The 14513-nt window shown below is 39.5% G+C and overlaps 1 protein-coding gene across 2 annotated transcripts in view; it reads right to left on the bottom strand.

The window, feature by feature from the left end:
- The window catches only part of TLK2 (tousled like kinase 2), an 85205-nt gene that overhangs the window by 50539 nt on the left and 20153 nt on the right, over positions 1-14513 (bottom strand). For both annotated transcript variants that reach the window (XM_081109247.1, XM_081109248.1), the window contains exons 3-6: positions 12986-13057; positions 11908-11977; positions 10854-10897; positions 10079-10174 (exon numbers count right to left, since the gene is read on the bottom strand). In XM_081109247.1, coding sequence (XP_080965373.1) covers positions 10079-10174; positions 10854-10897; positions 11908-11977; positions 12986-13057 — 282 coding nt within the window. The remainder of the gene's footprint in view (positions 1-10078; positions 10175-10853; positions 10898-11907; positions 11978-12985; positions 13058-14513) is intronic.

Genomic DNA, 14513 nt, shown 5'->3' with positions numbered 1-14513 from the left:
GGTGATCATGGGGGCCCCCACTGACACCCGCCTTGGCTGGCCTGGAGCCTGCAGGCTGGGGGCAGCTCCTGCATTGAGCATCTGCCCCCTGGTGGTCAGTGCGCATCATAACAACTGGTCATTCCACCTGTCATTCCACCATTTGGTAGATTTGCACATTAGGCTTTTATTATATAGGATGTATATAAAAGGCTAATATGCAAAGTGTCCCCACGGGAGTTCGACCAAGAGTTCTATTGCTCACTATGACATGCACTGACCACCAGGGGATGGTGCAGAAAAAGGAAGGCCCCGGCTGGTGGCCGGTGAAGGCAGGCCCCAGCCAGCAGCCGGGAGCTGGCAGGAAGGCCCTGGTCGGCAGCCGGAAGGCCCCGGCTGGCCCTGATTGCCGGCCAGGCCTAGGGGCCCCACCTGTGCATGAATTTCATGCACCAGGCCTCTAGTATCATATAAAGTTTATAAGAACATACAAATTCTTTTATGACTTTCTAGTGGTGAAGGATATTTTAAACATGACATTAAAAATACAAACCATATAGGAACATCTAAGAATAATACAAAGACAATAAGTAATAAAGAAAAAGATACTGATAAATTTAACAACTTCAAATTTTTTGACTTCTGTATGGTGAAAGTCAACATAAACAAAGTTAAAAGACAAAATTACAAACAGGAAAAAATATTTACAATATTAATGATGAGTTAACAATTTTAATAAATAATGTACTCCTACCCATCAGTAAGAAAAAACAAGTACTCTGAGAAATAAATAGACAAAGGACCTGGACAAGCATTAAAAGAGAAATCCAAAGGCCATCGAATATATGAAAAAGTGTTTACTATCAGTAATTAAGAAATGCAAGTTACAACAAAGCATTTTTCTCACTGACAAAGATTATAATGATAAAATTCAGTATTAGAAGGATATGTAGAAACTAAGACTCTGAAACTGCTAATAAGCAGAAAAGTGAGCATATTCTTTGACTTGGGAATTATACTTTGGAAATTTATTAAAAGGAAAAAGATGTGTAAGTACAAAGATATGTATATACAAGGACATTCATTACAGTACTACTTATAGAATATAAAATGTTTATAGGATATTGGTTAAATAAATTAATTACAACTAAAATAAGAAAATCTATCACATGAACATACATGCTCTATAATAAAGAGCTAATATGCTAATTAGACCGGACTGCAGAACGACCTTCCAGAACGACCTTCAGGAATGACCAATGGGCGGGGCCGCGGGGCCATGAGGCAGCGTACAAATTTCGTGCATCGGGCCTCTAGTGTGTATACATATATGGCCACTAAACTCTTTAATAATAGCGCTTTTGGAGGGGACTTTCTATTTTACCACTTCTGAATTGTTGGATTTTTAAAATATGTATATATCCCTTTATCAGGAAAAGCTATTTAACATTTTCATTTTAGAAAATGAAAATAAAATAACCAAAATGATCCTGAAAAAGGAACTCTGAGTAGAGTCCACCTTGTTAAGACCAACACTCATAGCACACCAAATGCAATGGTTTAAATTCAAGCTCCAGAACACTTGTGACACCCATTCATAACAATATTCTCACTAGTTGGATGAATGTATCTCCAAAGCCACAATATTCAAATTAATAATTCTATTATGTACTTAATAAGTATTTGCCAAGAGCTGATATATAGTGGGGCCTTGACTTACGAGTTTAATTCGTTCTGTGATGGAGCTCATAACTCAAATTACTCGTATGTCAAATCAATTGTGAACGAGTGAGACACGTGATGCTGGGCTGATGTTGTGGCATTCACTGTGACGTTCACTGTGCCAACTAGCGGTGGGGTATCTGAAGCTGGCTCGTAACCCGAATTTTAGCTTGCAACTCAAAGCAAAAAATCGGCTGAGAGACAGCTCGTATCTTGAAAAACTCGTTAGTCGGGACACTCGTAAGTCAAGGCCCCAATGAATTTAAAACTATATCTGGAAATAGATCAGGCTACGATATTTGAACCAAACACCTTCCCTTAGAAAACAGGACAAAGTATAAAAAAAAGATATTAAGACCATCAAAGACTTGATTAAAAAAAAGGGATCCACCAGTGTAAAATCTAAGGGAAATGAGAAACAAGACAAGTAAAAGAAGCACCAAAGTCACATTTGCCCTAAGGGTACCTGCAAATCTCTTTAATTTCTATTTCTAGTGCATCCTAGTGCTAAGCAAAAGTCACAGACAAAAGCCCACCCTGTTCAATAAGGAAACTGTTCCCACTTCAAGCTGGGCTTCTGAAGGGCTAGTAGACACTCCTAGAAGAAAAACTGACACCACCCTAAAGGAGCTGCAAAGTTGTCAATGAAGGGACAGGGCTTCCCTGAGAAATGTTGGCTCAATTCAAATCAGTACTGCCCGGGTGGTTGAGACAAACAAACAAAATAAATAAAACACATACACAAAATGCTAGCCATAAATTCAGCAGTTTAAACCAGTATTGTTTTAGTACTTTCTAGGCCAAGCACGTCAAACTCAAAGGCCAACATGGGCCAAATAAATGAGGCATGTGGCCCACGGGCCATGAGTTTGAAATACTTGCTCTAGGCATTTGGAAGAAGCAAATATTCTCTCTGGAGAAACACATCTTTATCCCAGCTCTCAAAGAAATTTCACTAATAATTTTTCAAGAATAAGCAGAATGATGTAAAAAAAAAAAAAAAATGAAGCATAAATAAATGAAACCCTGCCCTGGCCAGTGTGGCTCAATTGGTTGGGCATCGTCCCATGCACCCAAAGGTTACCAGTTCAATTCCCAGTAGGAGGTGTGCAAGAGGCAGCCCACTGATGTTTCACTTTCACATCAATGTTTCTCTCTCTCCCCCTTCCTCTCTCTCTAAAAATTAATTTAAAAATCTTTGTTTTCTTATCTTTATTATAGAGAGTATTACAGAGGTCCCCCCATTGCCTTTAGCTACCAGGTTCTCATACAGCTCCAGGCCTTCACCATGTTGTTGTCTGTGTCTATGGGCAATGCCTATCCTATCTAATAATAGACAAACATGGTAATTAACCGTAACTTCGCTACCCTTCCCATGGGCTAATCAGGGCGATGTGCAAATTAACTGCCAACAAAGATCGCGGCTAATTTGCATACACAGGTGCAATGATGGGAGGCAAAAGGGGAAGGACGGAAGAATGGTGGCAGGCAAGAGCCGGGGGTGCCGGTGATCGCCATGGCGATCAGAGGAAGAGAGAGCCAGGGTGCAGGACCCCTGGGACCAGGGGTGCCGGCTGGCCTGCGGCCCCCTGATCTGCGATCGTGAAGGGAGAGGCGGGGCTGCAGGCACGGGAGATCGGGGCTGGTGGGGCGACCGCAGTGGTCCGCCAGCACTCACGCCCCCAACCGGCTCTCCCTGGGAGTCCGGAGCGGAGGGCGCTCTCCCTGGGAAGCTGAAAATCTGCCTCCCAGGGCAACTGCGCAGAAACCAAGCCTGGTGAGCCATGGAGAGGGTGACCTACCTGGAGGCCACGCAGCTTTTATAGTTGAAGTCACCCTGGATGGAGGACTGGGGGTAGCAGGGATCAGAGTCAGCCAAGTCAGCCATGGAACCCCAGGTCCCCACTGAATGACTAGAGCACATGGACTTCAATGGTCCTCGGTCACTTGCTGAGCAGCAGTCAGCTTGGACCAGGAATCAAACCCAAAACCTGACAGAATGAAACCCAAACCTTTGCTATGGCAGAGGAGCTCCGACCCACAGCAGGGGCCAGGGCACCCAGAGGGACTTTGTTGAGGGGCCCTGATAGGCAGCCCACAGCGCAGTGGGTTAGAACCTCCTCCTGATACAGCAAGGTTGCAGGTTGGATCCCTGGTCAGGGCACAGACAAGAAGCAACCAAAGAGAGCATAGTAAGTGGAACAACACACTGATGTTTCTCTCACTCCCTTCCTCTCTCTAAAATAATCAATCAATAAAAATGAAAATAAAAAATAAACCCTCTGGCCCTAACCAGTTTGGCTCAGTGGATAGAGCATCGGCCTGTGGACTGAGGGGTCCCGGGTTCAATTCTGTTCAAGGGCATATACCTTTGTTGTGGGCACATCCTCATAGGGGGTGTGCAAGAGGCAGCTGATTGATGTTTCTCTCTCATCGATGTTTCTAACTCTCTATCCCTCTATCTTCCTCTCTGTAAAAATCAATAAAATATATTTAAAAAAAAATAAAAATAAACCCTCTGGCTTGCAGAGTTGCTAAAACAGTTAGAAAGCAAAGTCTCATCCTTTCCCGTTCATTCAACAAATACTTCATATGCTCCTTCAATAATCACACTGGGAATGGGTGTTCGTTTGTTTGTTTGTTTTGGTTAATCCTCACCTGAGGACATTTTTGCATTGATTTATTTTTTATTTTTTATTTTTTTTACAGAGAGTGGAAGGGAGGGAGAACGACAGAAACTAATATGAGAGACATCAAATGGTTGTCTCTTGCTGAATCCCCGACCAGGACCCTGGATTAAGCCGGCAACCCAGGTATATGCCTTTGATTGGAATCCAACCTGGTCCTTCAGTCTGCCTGCAGAAGCACTATCCACTGAACCAAACCAGCATTTTTTTTTTCTTTTTAAGTCCTCCTCTAAGGATATGTTCTTTTCATTGAGAGAGAGGAAGGGAGAGGGAAATAGAAAGAGAAACATCGATCAGTTGCCCAAGCAACCCACAACCTGTGTATGTGCCCTCACCTGGAATTGAACTCATGACCCTTTGGTGCATGGGAGGACACTCTACTGATCCACACCAACGAGGGCCTGGAGGTACAATGAGTTCCCTTAGAGGGAGTGCTGCTCATCCAGAAGCCGGGCTCATGGCTGGTGAGTGCAGCGGAGGTGGCAGGAACCTCCGCGGCAGCACTGAGGAGCAGTGAGCCGAGTGGTAGGGAGCAGCAAGCAGGCAGGTGGTAAGGAGCGAGGGGTCCCAGACTGTGAGAGGGCACAGGCCAGGCTGAGGGATTCCCCCCCCCCTCCCCCAGTGCACCAATTTCGTGCACCGGGCCTCTAGTTCTATATAATAAAAGCCTAATATGCTAAGTGTCTAGTCATCTGGTCAGCCATTCAATCAATCAAAGCATAATATGCTAATGATATGCTAAGGTTGCTCAACTGCTTGCTATTTTGTGCACTGACCACCAGGGGGCAGATGCTCCAACAGGTAGGTTAGCTTGCTGCTGGGGTCTGGCTGATTGGGACTGAGCAAGACGGGCCTGATAGGCTCCAGAGCCCTCCCCTGCTGGCCAACCTCCTGCATCCCTCCCCAGCTCTGATTGTGCACCGGTGGGGTCCCTCGGCCTGGCCTGCACCTCTAGCAATCTGGGACCCCTCAGGGGATGTTGGAGAGCTGGTTTTGGCCTGATCATGCAGGCCAGGCCGAGGGACCCCACTGGTGCATGAATTCGTACACTGGGCCACTAGTATGCATATAAAATCTTTGATTAGTCTCTTCGGCACACCCCCTTTCCCTTTGAGATTTGTCAGTCTTTCATATAGATGTCTCTCTCCCTTCTTCTCTTTCTAAAAATCAATAAATATTTTTAAAGAAAGAAATGAAGCCCCAGGCAACAACTAGGAAAACAAGAGACAGCAGAAACAGATTTATAAAAATTTCAAATACTGAAATTATCAGACACAGATTATAAAATAACTGTCTATTACAGGGGTCCTCAAACTTTTTAAACAGGGGGCCAGTTCACTGTACCTCAGACCATTGGAAGGCCAGACTATAGTTTAAAAAAAAAACTATGAACAAATTCCTGTACACACTGCACATATCTTATTTTGAAGTAAAAATACAAAACGGGAACAAATACAATATTTGTATTTGCATGTGGCCCGCGCGCGGGCTGTAGTTTGAGGACCCCTGGTCTATTAGATTAAAAAAAAAAAGACAGGCTTTGAAATACCTGCAGGGAAATATAACATGAGGCACAAGCAGATTTAAAGTAATTCATATGTAAAAAAAAAAAATGCAGGTTATGATTATTACAAAAATGCAGGTTATGATTATTATTAAAAACTCTGTGTTTTTGTGTAACTATAAACCTACTTTTGCCCTACCCAGTATATGAACAAAAACTAAGAATTCACTGGGATTCATAGCAAATCAGAGACAACAAAACAGAGAATCTGGAAACAGAAAAGCAAGGAACTATCCAAAATGTAGCACACAGAGACCAAAAGAAAAGAGAAAAAGAAGCTAAGGGGCATGGGGACAAAGAAAGACAGTTTAACACGTCATTAATTGGAATTTTATAGGAGGATAAAAAAGAGAACAGAGATAATATTTGGAGACAATGGCTAATAATTTTTGAGAAACATTACAAGACACCAACCCACAGATACCAGAAGCCCAATAAATCAAAAGCAAGCAAAATAAAAGGATGCATCATAGTGAAACCGAAGAACACCACATATTTCAAAAGCAGCCAGGGAAAAAAAGAGCAGATACTTTCAAATAAATAAGTAAATGAATGCTATTTTCTCAACAATAGCAATGGAGCCAGAAGATAATGATAAACTAAAAAAAAAATTTTTTAAGTGCCAGTATGGAAACATAGACAGCAAAAACATCTTTCAAGAATAAGGGGGTAGTAAAGTTACCTAAGCAAACAAAAACCTAGAGTTAACTTAACCTCCAGCAGATAAAAAAAGAATACTAAAGGAGTAATTTGGGCAGAAGGAAATGACCTTAGGTGGAAGGTATAAGAAGTCAAAAGGAAAGAAGTACAAAGAAAGATTGAAAAAAAAAAGTGACAGTATAAAATGATAATGTTTTACAAGGCTAAAAAAAGGCAAAATAAAAACATACCACCATCACCAAGTGAGTAGCAGGTAAACTGAGTTCATGTTCTGAGGTACTCATTTATTTGGGAGGAGAGTAAAGTTAGTTACTAGTAATATGAAACTTTGCCATATTAAAGACATATGTGGTCATTTCTAAGAGAAACACCAAATAGGATCTAGCTACTAGAAAAGAAATAATTGAAATGATTTAAAAAAAAAATCAATCCAAATGAAAGCAAGAAAGAAAAAGGTCGATAAACATTTAAAAATTACACAACAGGTAGGATAAATAGAGAACATTAAATGTATTTAGGATAAATGTTGAAGTTAAAAAGATTTTTAGAATAAAGGAAAATTTCAACTATATGATATTGTCAGATACACTGAAAACATAATAATGACAAGTTGACAGTATAAAATGCTTATAGCATACAATGGTTTAGTTATATTAAATATCACATAAACTGCATTAGAGCAAAAAAAATCACAAGAAATGAATAAAGGCACTTAATACACAGAGCAAAATTTTAAATATAGGAAGAAACAGACAACTCCTCAAATTATGAAAGACGTGATAGATAGTAACTGATAGAACAAAGAGCCTAACTGATAGAATCAGAACACAAAAGATTCAAACACTGATTAAATATCATGGTTAAGGTCCTGACTGGTTTGGCTCAGTGGATGGAGCATCAGCCTGTGGACTGAAAGACCCCAGGTTCGATTCCAGCCAAGGGCATGTACCTTGGTTGCGGGCACATCCCCAGTGGGAGATGTGCAGGAGGCAGCTGATTGATGTTTCTCTCCCATCGATGTTTCTAACTCTCTATCCCTCTCCCTTCCTCTCTGTAAAAAATCAATAAAATAATTTTTTTTAAAAATATCATGGTTAAGGGTTCCAGCCAAGATGATGGAGAAAAAAATAATAAAAGCACATAGTACTATGACCTGCCCTCCCCCCAAATAAAAAACAAAACAAAACACATCATGATTAACAAAACTGACTTAGTGACGAAGTTAAACTATTTTGTTTAGGGATGTGTACATGGATGATCAAACCGTAAGGAATAGCAAATAATCACAAAAATTAGAATAGCAGTTGTTTCTAGTGTGTGTGTGTGTGTGTGGGGGGGGGGGGGTTGTGATCAGGGAAGAGCACATACAAGTTTCTAGGAAGCTGGAAATAGTTTATTTCTTGACCTAACTAACAATTACATGAAGTTAACTTTATAGTGATTTCCTGTAAGCATTTTTTGTGAAAAACCAGACAAATATTTTAGGCTTTTCAAGCCATATACTCTCTCTACCATATATTCTTCTTTGTCTCTGTAACCCTTTAAAAACCTAACTCATTCTTAGCTTGCCAGCTGTGGGCTACAGTTTACCAACTCTTGCATTAAAATGCTATTTTATGTACTTTTTTTTTAATCCGCACCCGAGGATATGTGTAATTTTTCCATTGATTTTTAGAAAGAGTGGAAGGGAAAGAAAGAGACAGAGAGAAACACCAATGTGAGAAAGACACATCAATTCGTTTCCGTTCGCATGCCCGACCAGGGCCAGGAGCCTGCAACTGAGGTATGTGCCCTTGACTGGAATCGAACCCAGGACCCCTCAGTCCACAGGCCGACCCTCTATCCACCGAGCCAAGCCAGCTAGGGCTGTTTTATGTACTTTTGCTTAAATTAAAAAAATACAAAAAAACTACTGGGGGGGTGGGGGGGGAGCTAAAGTAATTCTTTTTTTTTTCAATGCTTATCCAAGGATATGTTTTTTTATTGATTTTAGAGGGAGAGAAAGGAAGAGGGGAGGGGGAAGGGAGGGGGAGGAAGAAACATCAATGTGAGAGAGAAACATCAGTTCGTTGCCTCCCGGTACTAGCCCTAACCATGGGTCAAACCCGCAACCTGGGTATGTGCCCCAACCGGGAATTGAACCTGTGACACCTTAATGCACGGATGACATTCCAACCAACTGAGCCATATGGGCCAGGGCACTAAAGCAATGCTTTATCCAACTATTCTTCTGTTTCAAGATCTTGAATACCCACTGTGTGCCAAACACTGTTTTGGGGTGTTAAAGACTGAAAATTGAACAAGGTATTATCTTGCCAAGATATTCCATATCAAGTAAGAGAAATAATTAAAATAATTATACCTTTATGTAAAGTAATAAGTACTGTGATAAATGAAAACAACAGTAAACAAAACACAACCAAGCCCTTGCTTTCATGGGATGAACATTCCAGTGGGAGAAGATGGGCAATAGATAAATCATATAGTTAAAAATTAAAACATATAACTTATAAATAAATTAAAATGTATTAAAACTACACTATACACCAATTATGATGAATGATCTACAATAACACATAACAATATGGATGAATCTCACAAAAGTAATACTGAAAAAAGGATGCCAGACACAAGAGAGTATACTGTATGATTCCTTTTATACACAGTACAAAAACAGGAAAAACTCATCTATGTTGTTAGAAGTCAGGATAGTAGCTATTCTAGATGGCAGGAAGAGGTCTAATAACTGCAAGGGAGCATAAGGGAGGTTTCTGGGAGGCTGGTAATAATTTCCATTTCTTGTGCTAGTATAGTTCGTGAAAATTCAGTAAGCTGTGGGGGCCTGTCCTGTGCATTGTGGGATGTTTACCAGCATCCCGGGTCTCTGCCCACTAAATGCCAATGGTACCATCCCTCTGCCCCTAGTTGTGACTAAAAATTATGCCAACGTTGGCAAATGTCCACTGAGAAGCAAAACGATCCCCTGGTTGAGAACCACTAACTTGGCTATAATGTGTTTAAGACCTTCAGATTTCAAGGCAGAAAACAAACCTATCTCAAATTTGTATAGCATTAGCTTCTCTACTATGTCACTGATTAAGACTTGAAAATAATTAAAATGCCAGAAGCTGACCAAAATTTTTTTTAAATATATTTATAGGAACATAAAAGTTTGTCAAGGATAAAAAAACTACTGTTTGGATAGGAAACCATTTCCTTGACAGAACACTGAGCTGTAGGCTTAGAAGGAATTTATTATACTGAGAATAGAGTTAGCTCTTGTAAAATGTTAATTTACTATATACAGATTTGAATCGAAGTGACTGATTCAGAGGTAATATTATGAACTTTTCTCCTTACTGCCTCATTCCCTTTGAGTGATTAATTTAAGAGAAATTTTGCTTGAGTGTTCCTGGGTTTCTTGTCTCCTGCAACAGGTGTCAAATTTCTCCAGGTGAATGCTTACCGGTAAGGGATTGGATAAGGAATGTTGCGGTGAGGATCGTGCAACTGGTGGAACACTTCTGCCAGGGCTGGTTCCTGGCCCGCTTCCCCCAGCAAACTGGCCAACAGGGAAAAATGGATATGAATAATTCAAAACAGTACTATGCTTCAGATAAGGAGAGTAAAAGATTAATACACAAACAGGTCTTAATTATATATGGACCCTCTAAGTCAATACATCTTATTCTAGAAAGAAAATGCCATGTAAGCCAAATTTTGCTATATTTTCTGTGAGATTTTTAAGAAGGAACTCCAGCAGAAATGGACCAAGAAAACATGGCTAGAAATGGTTTTGAAAAATATGAGAAGAATGTTTTCCCTTCTTGTCACAAAATACATGAAGCAGAAATACAGTGTCTAGTGGATGCTAGTGTCTTCTTTAGTGACCACGGACGACGGGTCAGTGAGCACACTACGTGTCCCACTGGACTAAAGAGAAGAGTCCAAGTTACTCAACTTCAATCTTTGTAAGACATGAAACCTAGTCTGGCCAATAAAAAAATCACCTCATTTGTGAATTTTTATATCATCACAGACAAGATACATCATAAACAAATTTAAATTCAGAAAGCCAGCAGCAGTTTCCTCTTATAGAGAGAAATCGGATGGCATAAGACTGATGAAGATGGGACAGGCAGGAAAGCATAGTGAAGGAAAAATATTGCTTTCTAAAGCCTTAAATGAAGCAAAATTTTATTTAAAAATAGACTTCTCTTCCCCCCCAAAATTTAACTTACCTCAAAGTAATCACTAATTTTATGTCCCCTAGGTGTGCCTTTCCCTGAAAATGAAACCAAAGTAAGTATAGTTTTTTCAATAACACACAGGTAAACTATCAAGCACTAAAATGTACTATGTACTCAATAACTGCATACATTGTTATCAATTCAAGTGCTGGTTTTACTTCTGACAAATGAGCCAAAATACTTAGCTCATAAGGACAGGGAGCTTCCTCTATATAAAGACTGAATAAGCAGTGAAAGACCTTATCACAGCTTGCTTCCCTTTAAGATTTGTTAATCTTTCTTTATAAATTCACTTTTATGTCACAACTGTGAATCAAAATAAAAGTAATCTATAACCCATACCCCCAACTAAGAGAACAAAGAATTCAAAACAAACTCATTTAAAGTAAAGGGTTTATTCTATTTCACAAGACTTTGTGACCTTATCATTTTGGGAGAATTCCCCCTCTCATCCCAAAAGTAAAAAATTAGTAGATTAAAAAAAACAAGAAAAATGCAAATAGACTGGGACTTCTATTACAGGAGGCAAAGGAGAGTGGAGGGGGAGAGCCAAACCATTTATTCTTTCTTTATATAAAGATATTTGGCATTAGAACTGTCACATCTATAGATTTATTCCACTGAGTGCCAGTGTCCAACTAAATAATTGATATGGAAAAAGAGTAGGTGGAAAGGACAGCCAGGTAAATAAAACCATTTCTGAGCACCTATTATTAACAAATCACTGATCTAATGCATAGTTGAAGCTCCAGTATAACCTCTTTTCTGTACAATAGATGTTTGGCCTGAAGAAAAAAGCCTGTGGCCAGAAGATCGTTAACTTACAACAGGAAAAACATGAGTCCCCAAAGAACTGACACTGTATTGTCAAGTGTATATCAAGTGGCAAGTCTATAATAAACATCATGATATTCCCTTAAGGTACAACATCTCCTTTGTTAGGAATCCCTGCATACAAATGAATTATCTAGTGTGAGATGGAAAATTCTATCTAAGTACAGTACATAAGAGTTTAGTATTTTCATTGGTGTGAAATTATTACTACCTTGGCTAGTTTCATATGGTTCAGCTTTTCTTTTCCGGTTTCTCTGGTCATTCTGTTTTTTCTCAGGAGTCTGTTAAATACCATATAAATCACAATTAGCATTGTGTCAAATTTTTCAGGTTATGAAAATTAGAGAGTATGAGAGTATATACAAAATATCAAATTTATAAGGAGATTTAACTGGTACAGACAAGTCGTAAATCAGTGTCCTGTTCTTAGAGCAGGGTCATGGAAAGTATAAGGTCTGGAACCACATCATCTATACAATTCTTGGCAAACTGCTTAAAATATCAGAGCTTCTATCTACTCGTCTGTAAATCAGAGTTGCTGCAAAGCCTAAATAAGATATTTTTATAAAGCACAAATGTAGTACAAATATCTAGCATACTGTAGGCTTGCCAAAATATCCTAACAGCTGCTATCTACTTTATAAGAGCTTAAATCCAATTCTTTTTCCAAAAAGGATAGACCTGCATAATCAATCAACTGGCTCTAATTTATTGAAAGTTCTGTCAAAATGCAAAATAGGTAGCTGCAGACTTGGACCCACATCCATGCAGCTGGGTTTTTTGCCTAAAAAAAAAAAAAAATTCTTCAAATTCTATTATTAAAGTTGGCCAGGCTACACTGCTATACTGACCCACACATCTGTGTACTAACAAGCATTAAAATTCAAGGGCATCTAAACTAATTCAGATACAACTGCAAATTTTTGACCTTTATTGATGGCAACTAAGCAAAAATTTAAAAGAAATACAGACACAAGGGGTGAGGGAGGTGGAAGAGGATATCGGGGGAATAAATGGTGAAGGAGACTTGACTTGGGGTGGTGGACTCATAGTACAGTGTACAGATACTACAGTGTTGTGGAATTGTGTACCTGAAACTTGTATAATTTTGTCAGTGTCACCCCAATAAATTCAATAAAAAGGAAAAAATTAAAATTAAAAAATACAGACTCAAAGAGCACACAACTGAAACAGCACACACCTTAACAGCACCCCTGGAGTTATATTATCTTTTATCCCAGACTGAAACTGGGAATATGAAAAGTTCTGTAACAGATCTGGCTTCTTACCTCTACTTCTTTATCACTCAAGGACCCCACACTGCACAAACTCTGGTTTGAAGACTCGCTATTAAGTGGCCCCTGAAAGACAAAAAAAAAGAATTAAAAGAAACTAATTTAAGATAACAGCAAAAGTGAGGAAGAAGCCTGTTGATTTTGATGTCTAAGTCACCTGACTTAGAAGCCAACGGGTAACTACAATGTCTCTAAGTCAACTTGAAAAGAACTCAACTACAGTACCCTCATGTTAAAATTCTCTAACTACTATTTTCAATTCCTTTATAAAACGCTGTACTTGTGTGCAGGTTTTCTCTGAGTACATGTCGTGAATTCATTCTTTAAGAAAAATAAGCAGGAGAAATCAATTCTCTCAGCTTCTTCATACAGATATCTGAAAGTTGAGATGTTAATATGTTAAAGGTTCCTTATGAAGGAGTGGTCAGAACCGTACTGAACAAAATGCTTTTCTGAGTCATGCTTTAAGGAGGCATGACTGCTAGTTCAAAAACACACGGTCACAAGAGATCGACTTCTCAGAGCCTAATAGCAAGAGGAGCTCAGCTAGCCCACTCCTCAGTGAAACGGGTGCAGACTATTTAAAAAAAAACAACTACTCAAAGCTTCTGGAAATGATCCCTAAGGGCAAACAGCAAAAAAGAAACAACTATTCAATAAATTCTATGACAATTCAGTCTGAAAGGTGAAAAGTTATGGTATTTGAAATAAGACCACTCCCTCCCCTTCTTACTCCCATTTCAGCAAGACTCCAGACTGCTGCCTTCATAACACAGAACTCCCTCTTTCCTCAGCTCTCAGTCCAAGAGCTTTCTTCCTGGGTGAGGAGAGATAAGCACCTGTGCCACACACACCCATCTCCTGCCCCCTCCAGGGCTCAGCTCCTAGAGCTAGGAGGTCTCTCACAGAAAAGTTCACCACTCTCCCCATCCCCACCTCCAGAACCCTGGCTCAGATATTTGGCCTAGGGGTAAAAGCTGGAACCCATAATACCAAATCTCTTGCCAAGAGTGTGGACAAGAACAGTGGTGGTAGTAACAGGCGACTGAAAGGAGATTACAGTAAACTCTCAATATGTGGACCTCGATAAACAGACTTCAGATTTAATGGACAAAATTTCCAGTCTGTATGTAGTATGTGAAAATGACCACCCTGTTAATGTCTAAATGCTTTTAACCAAGATTTACTTATAATTGAATGAACAGGATATTTTTTTGTTATTAATTTACTGTCATTTTTAACAAATTTTAGTGAATTGGCCATATGTTGGAAAAAACACTAGTAATTTTGCCAACATAAATATTACATATCTACAATTATAGTCTACACTAGTGACACGGTGCACAAATTTGTGCACATTGAAATTAATTAGAAGAAATATTTTAATATTGCTATTCACCTTCTCTAAGTGTCAACCAAATTCACGATCGACAATGACAGATCAAAACACATGTGTGCGACTGGCGCCAGCGAGAGCTTTATATGTATCATGCATGCACAAGTCAACTTAGCCTTTTATATA

Source organism: Myotis nattereri (genome assembly GCF_964212035.1).
Source record: "Myotis nattereri genome assembly, chromosome: 16".
Taxonomy (NCBI): domain Eukaryota; kingdom Metazoa; phylum Chordata; class Mammalia; order Chiroptera; family Vespertilionidae; genus Myotis; species Myotis nattereri.
This window is presented reverse-complemented; position numbering and strand designations above follow the sequence as displayed.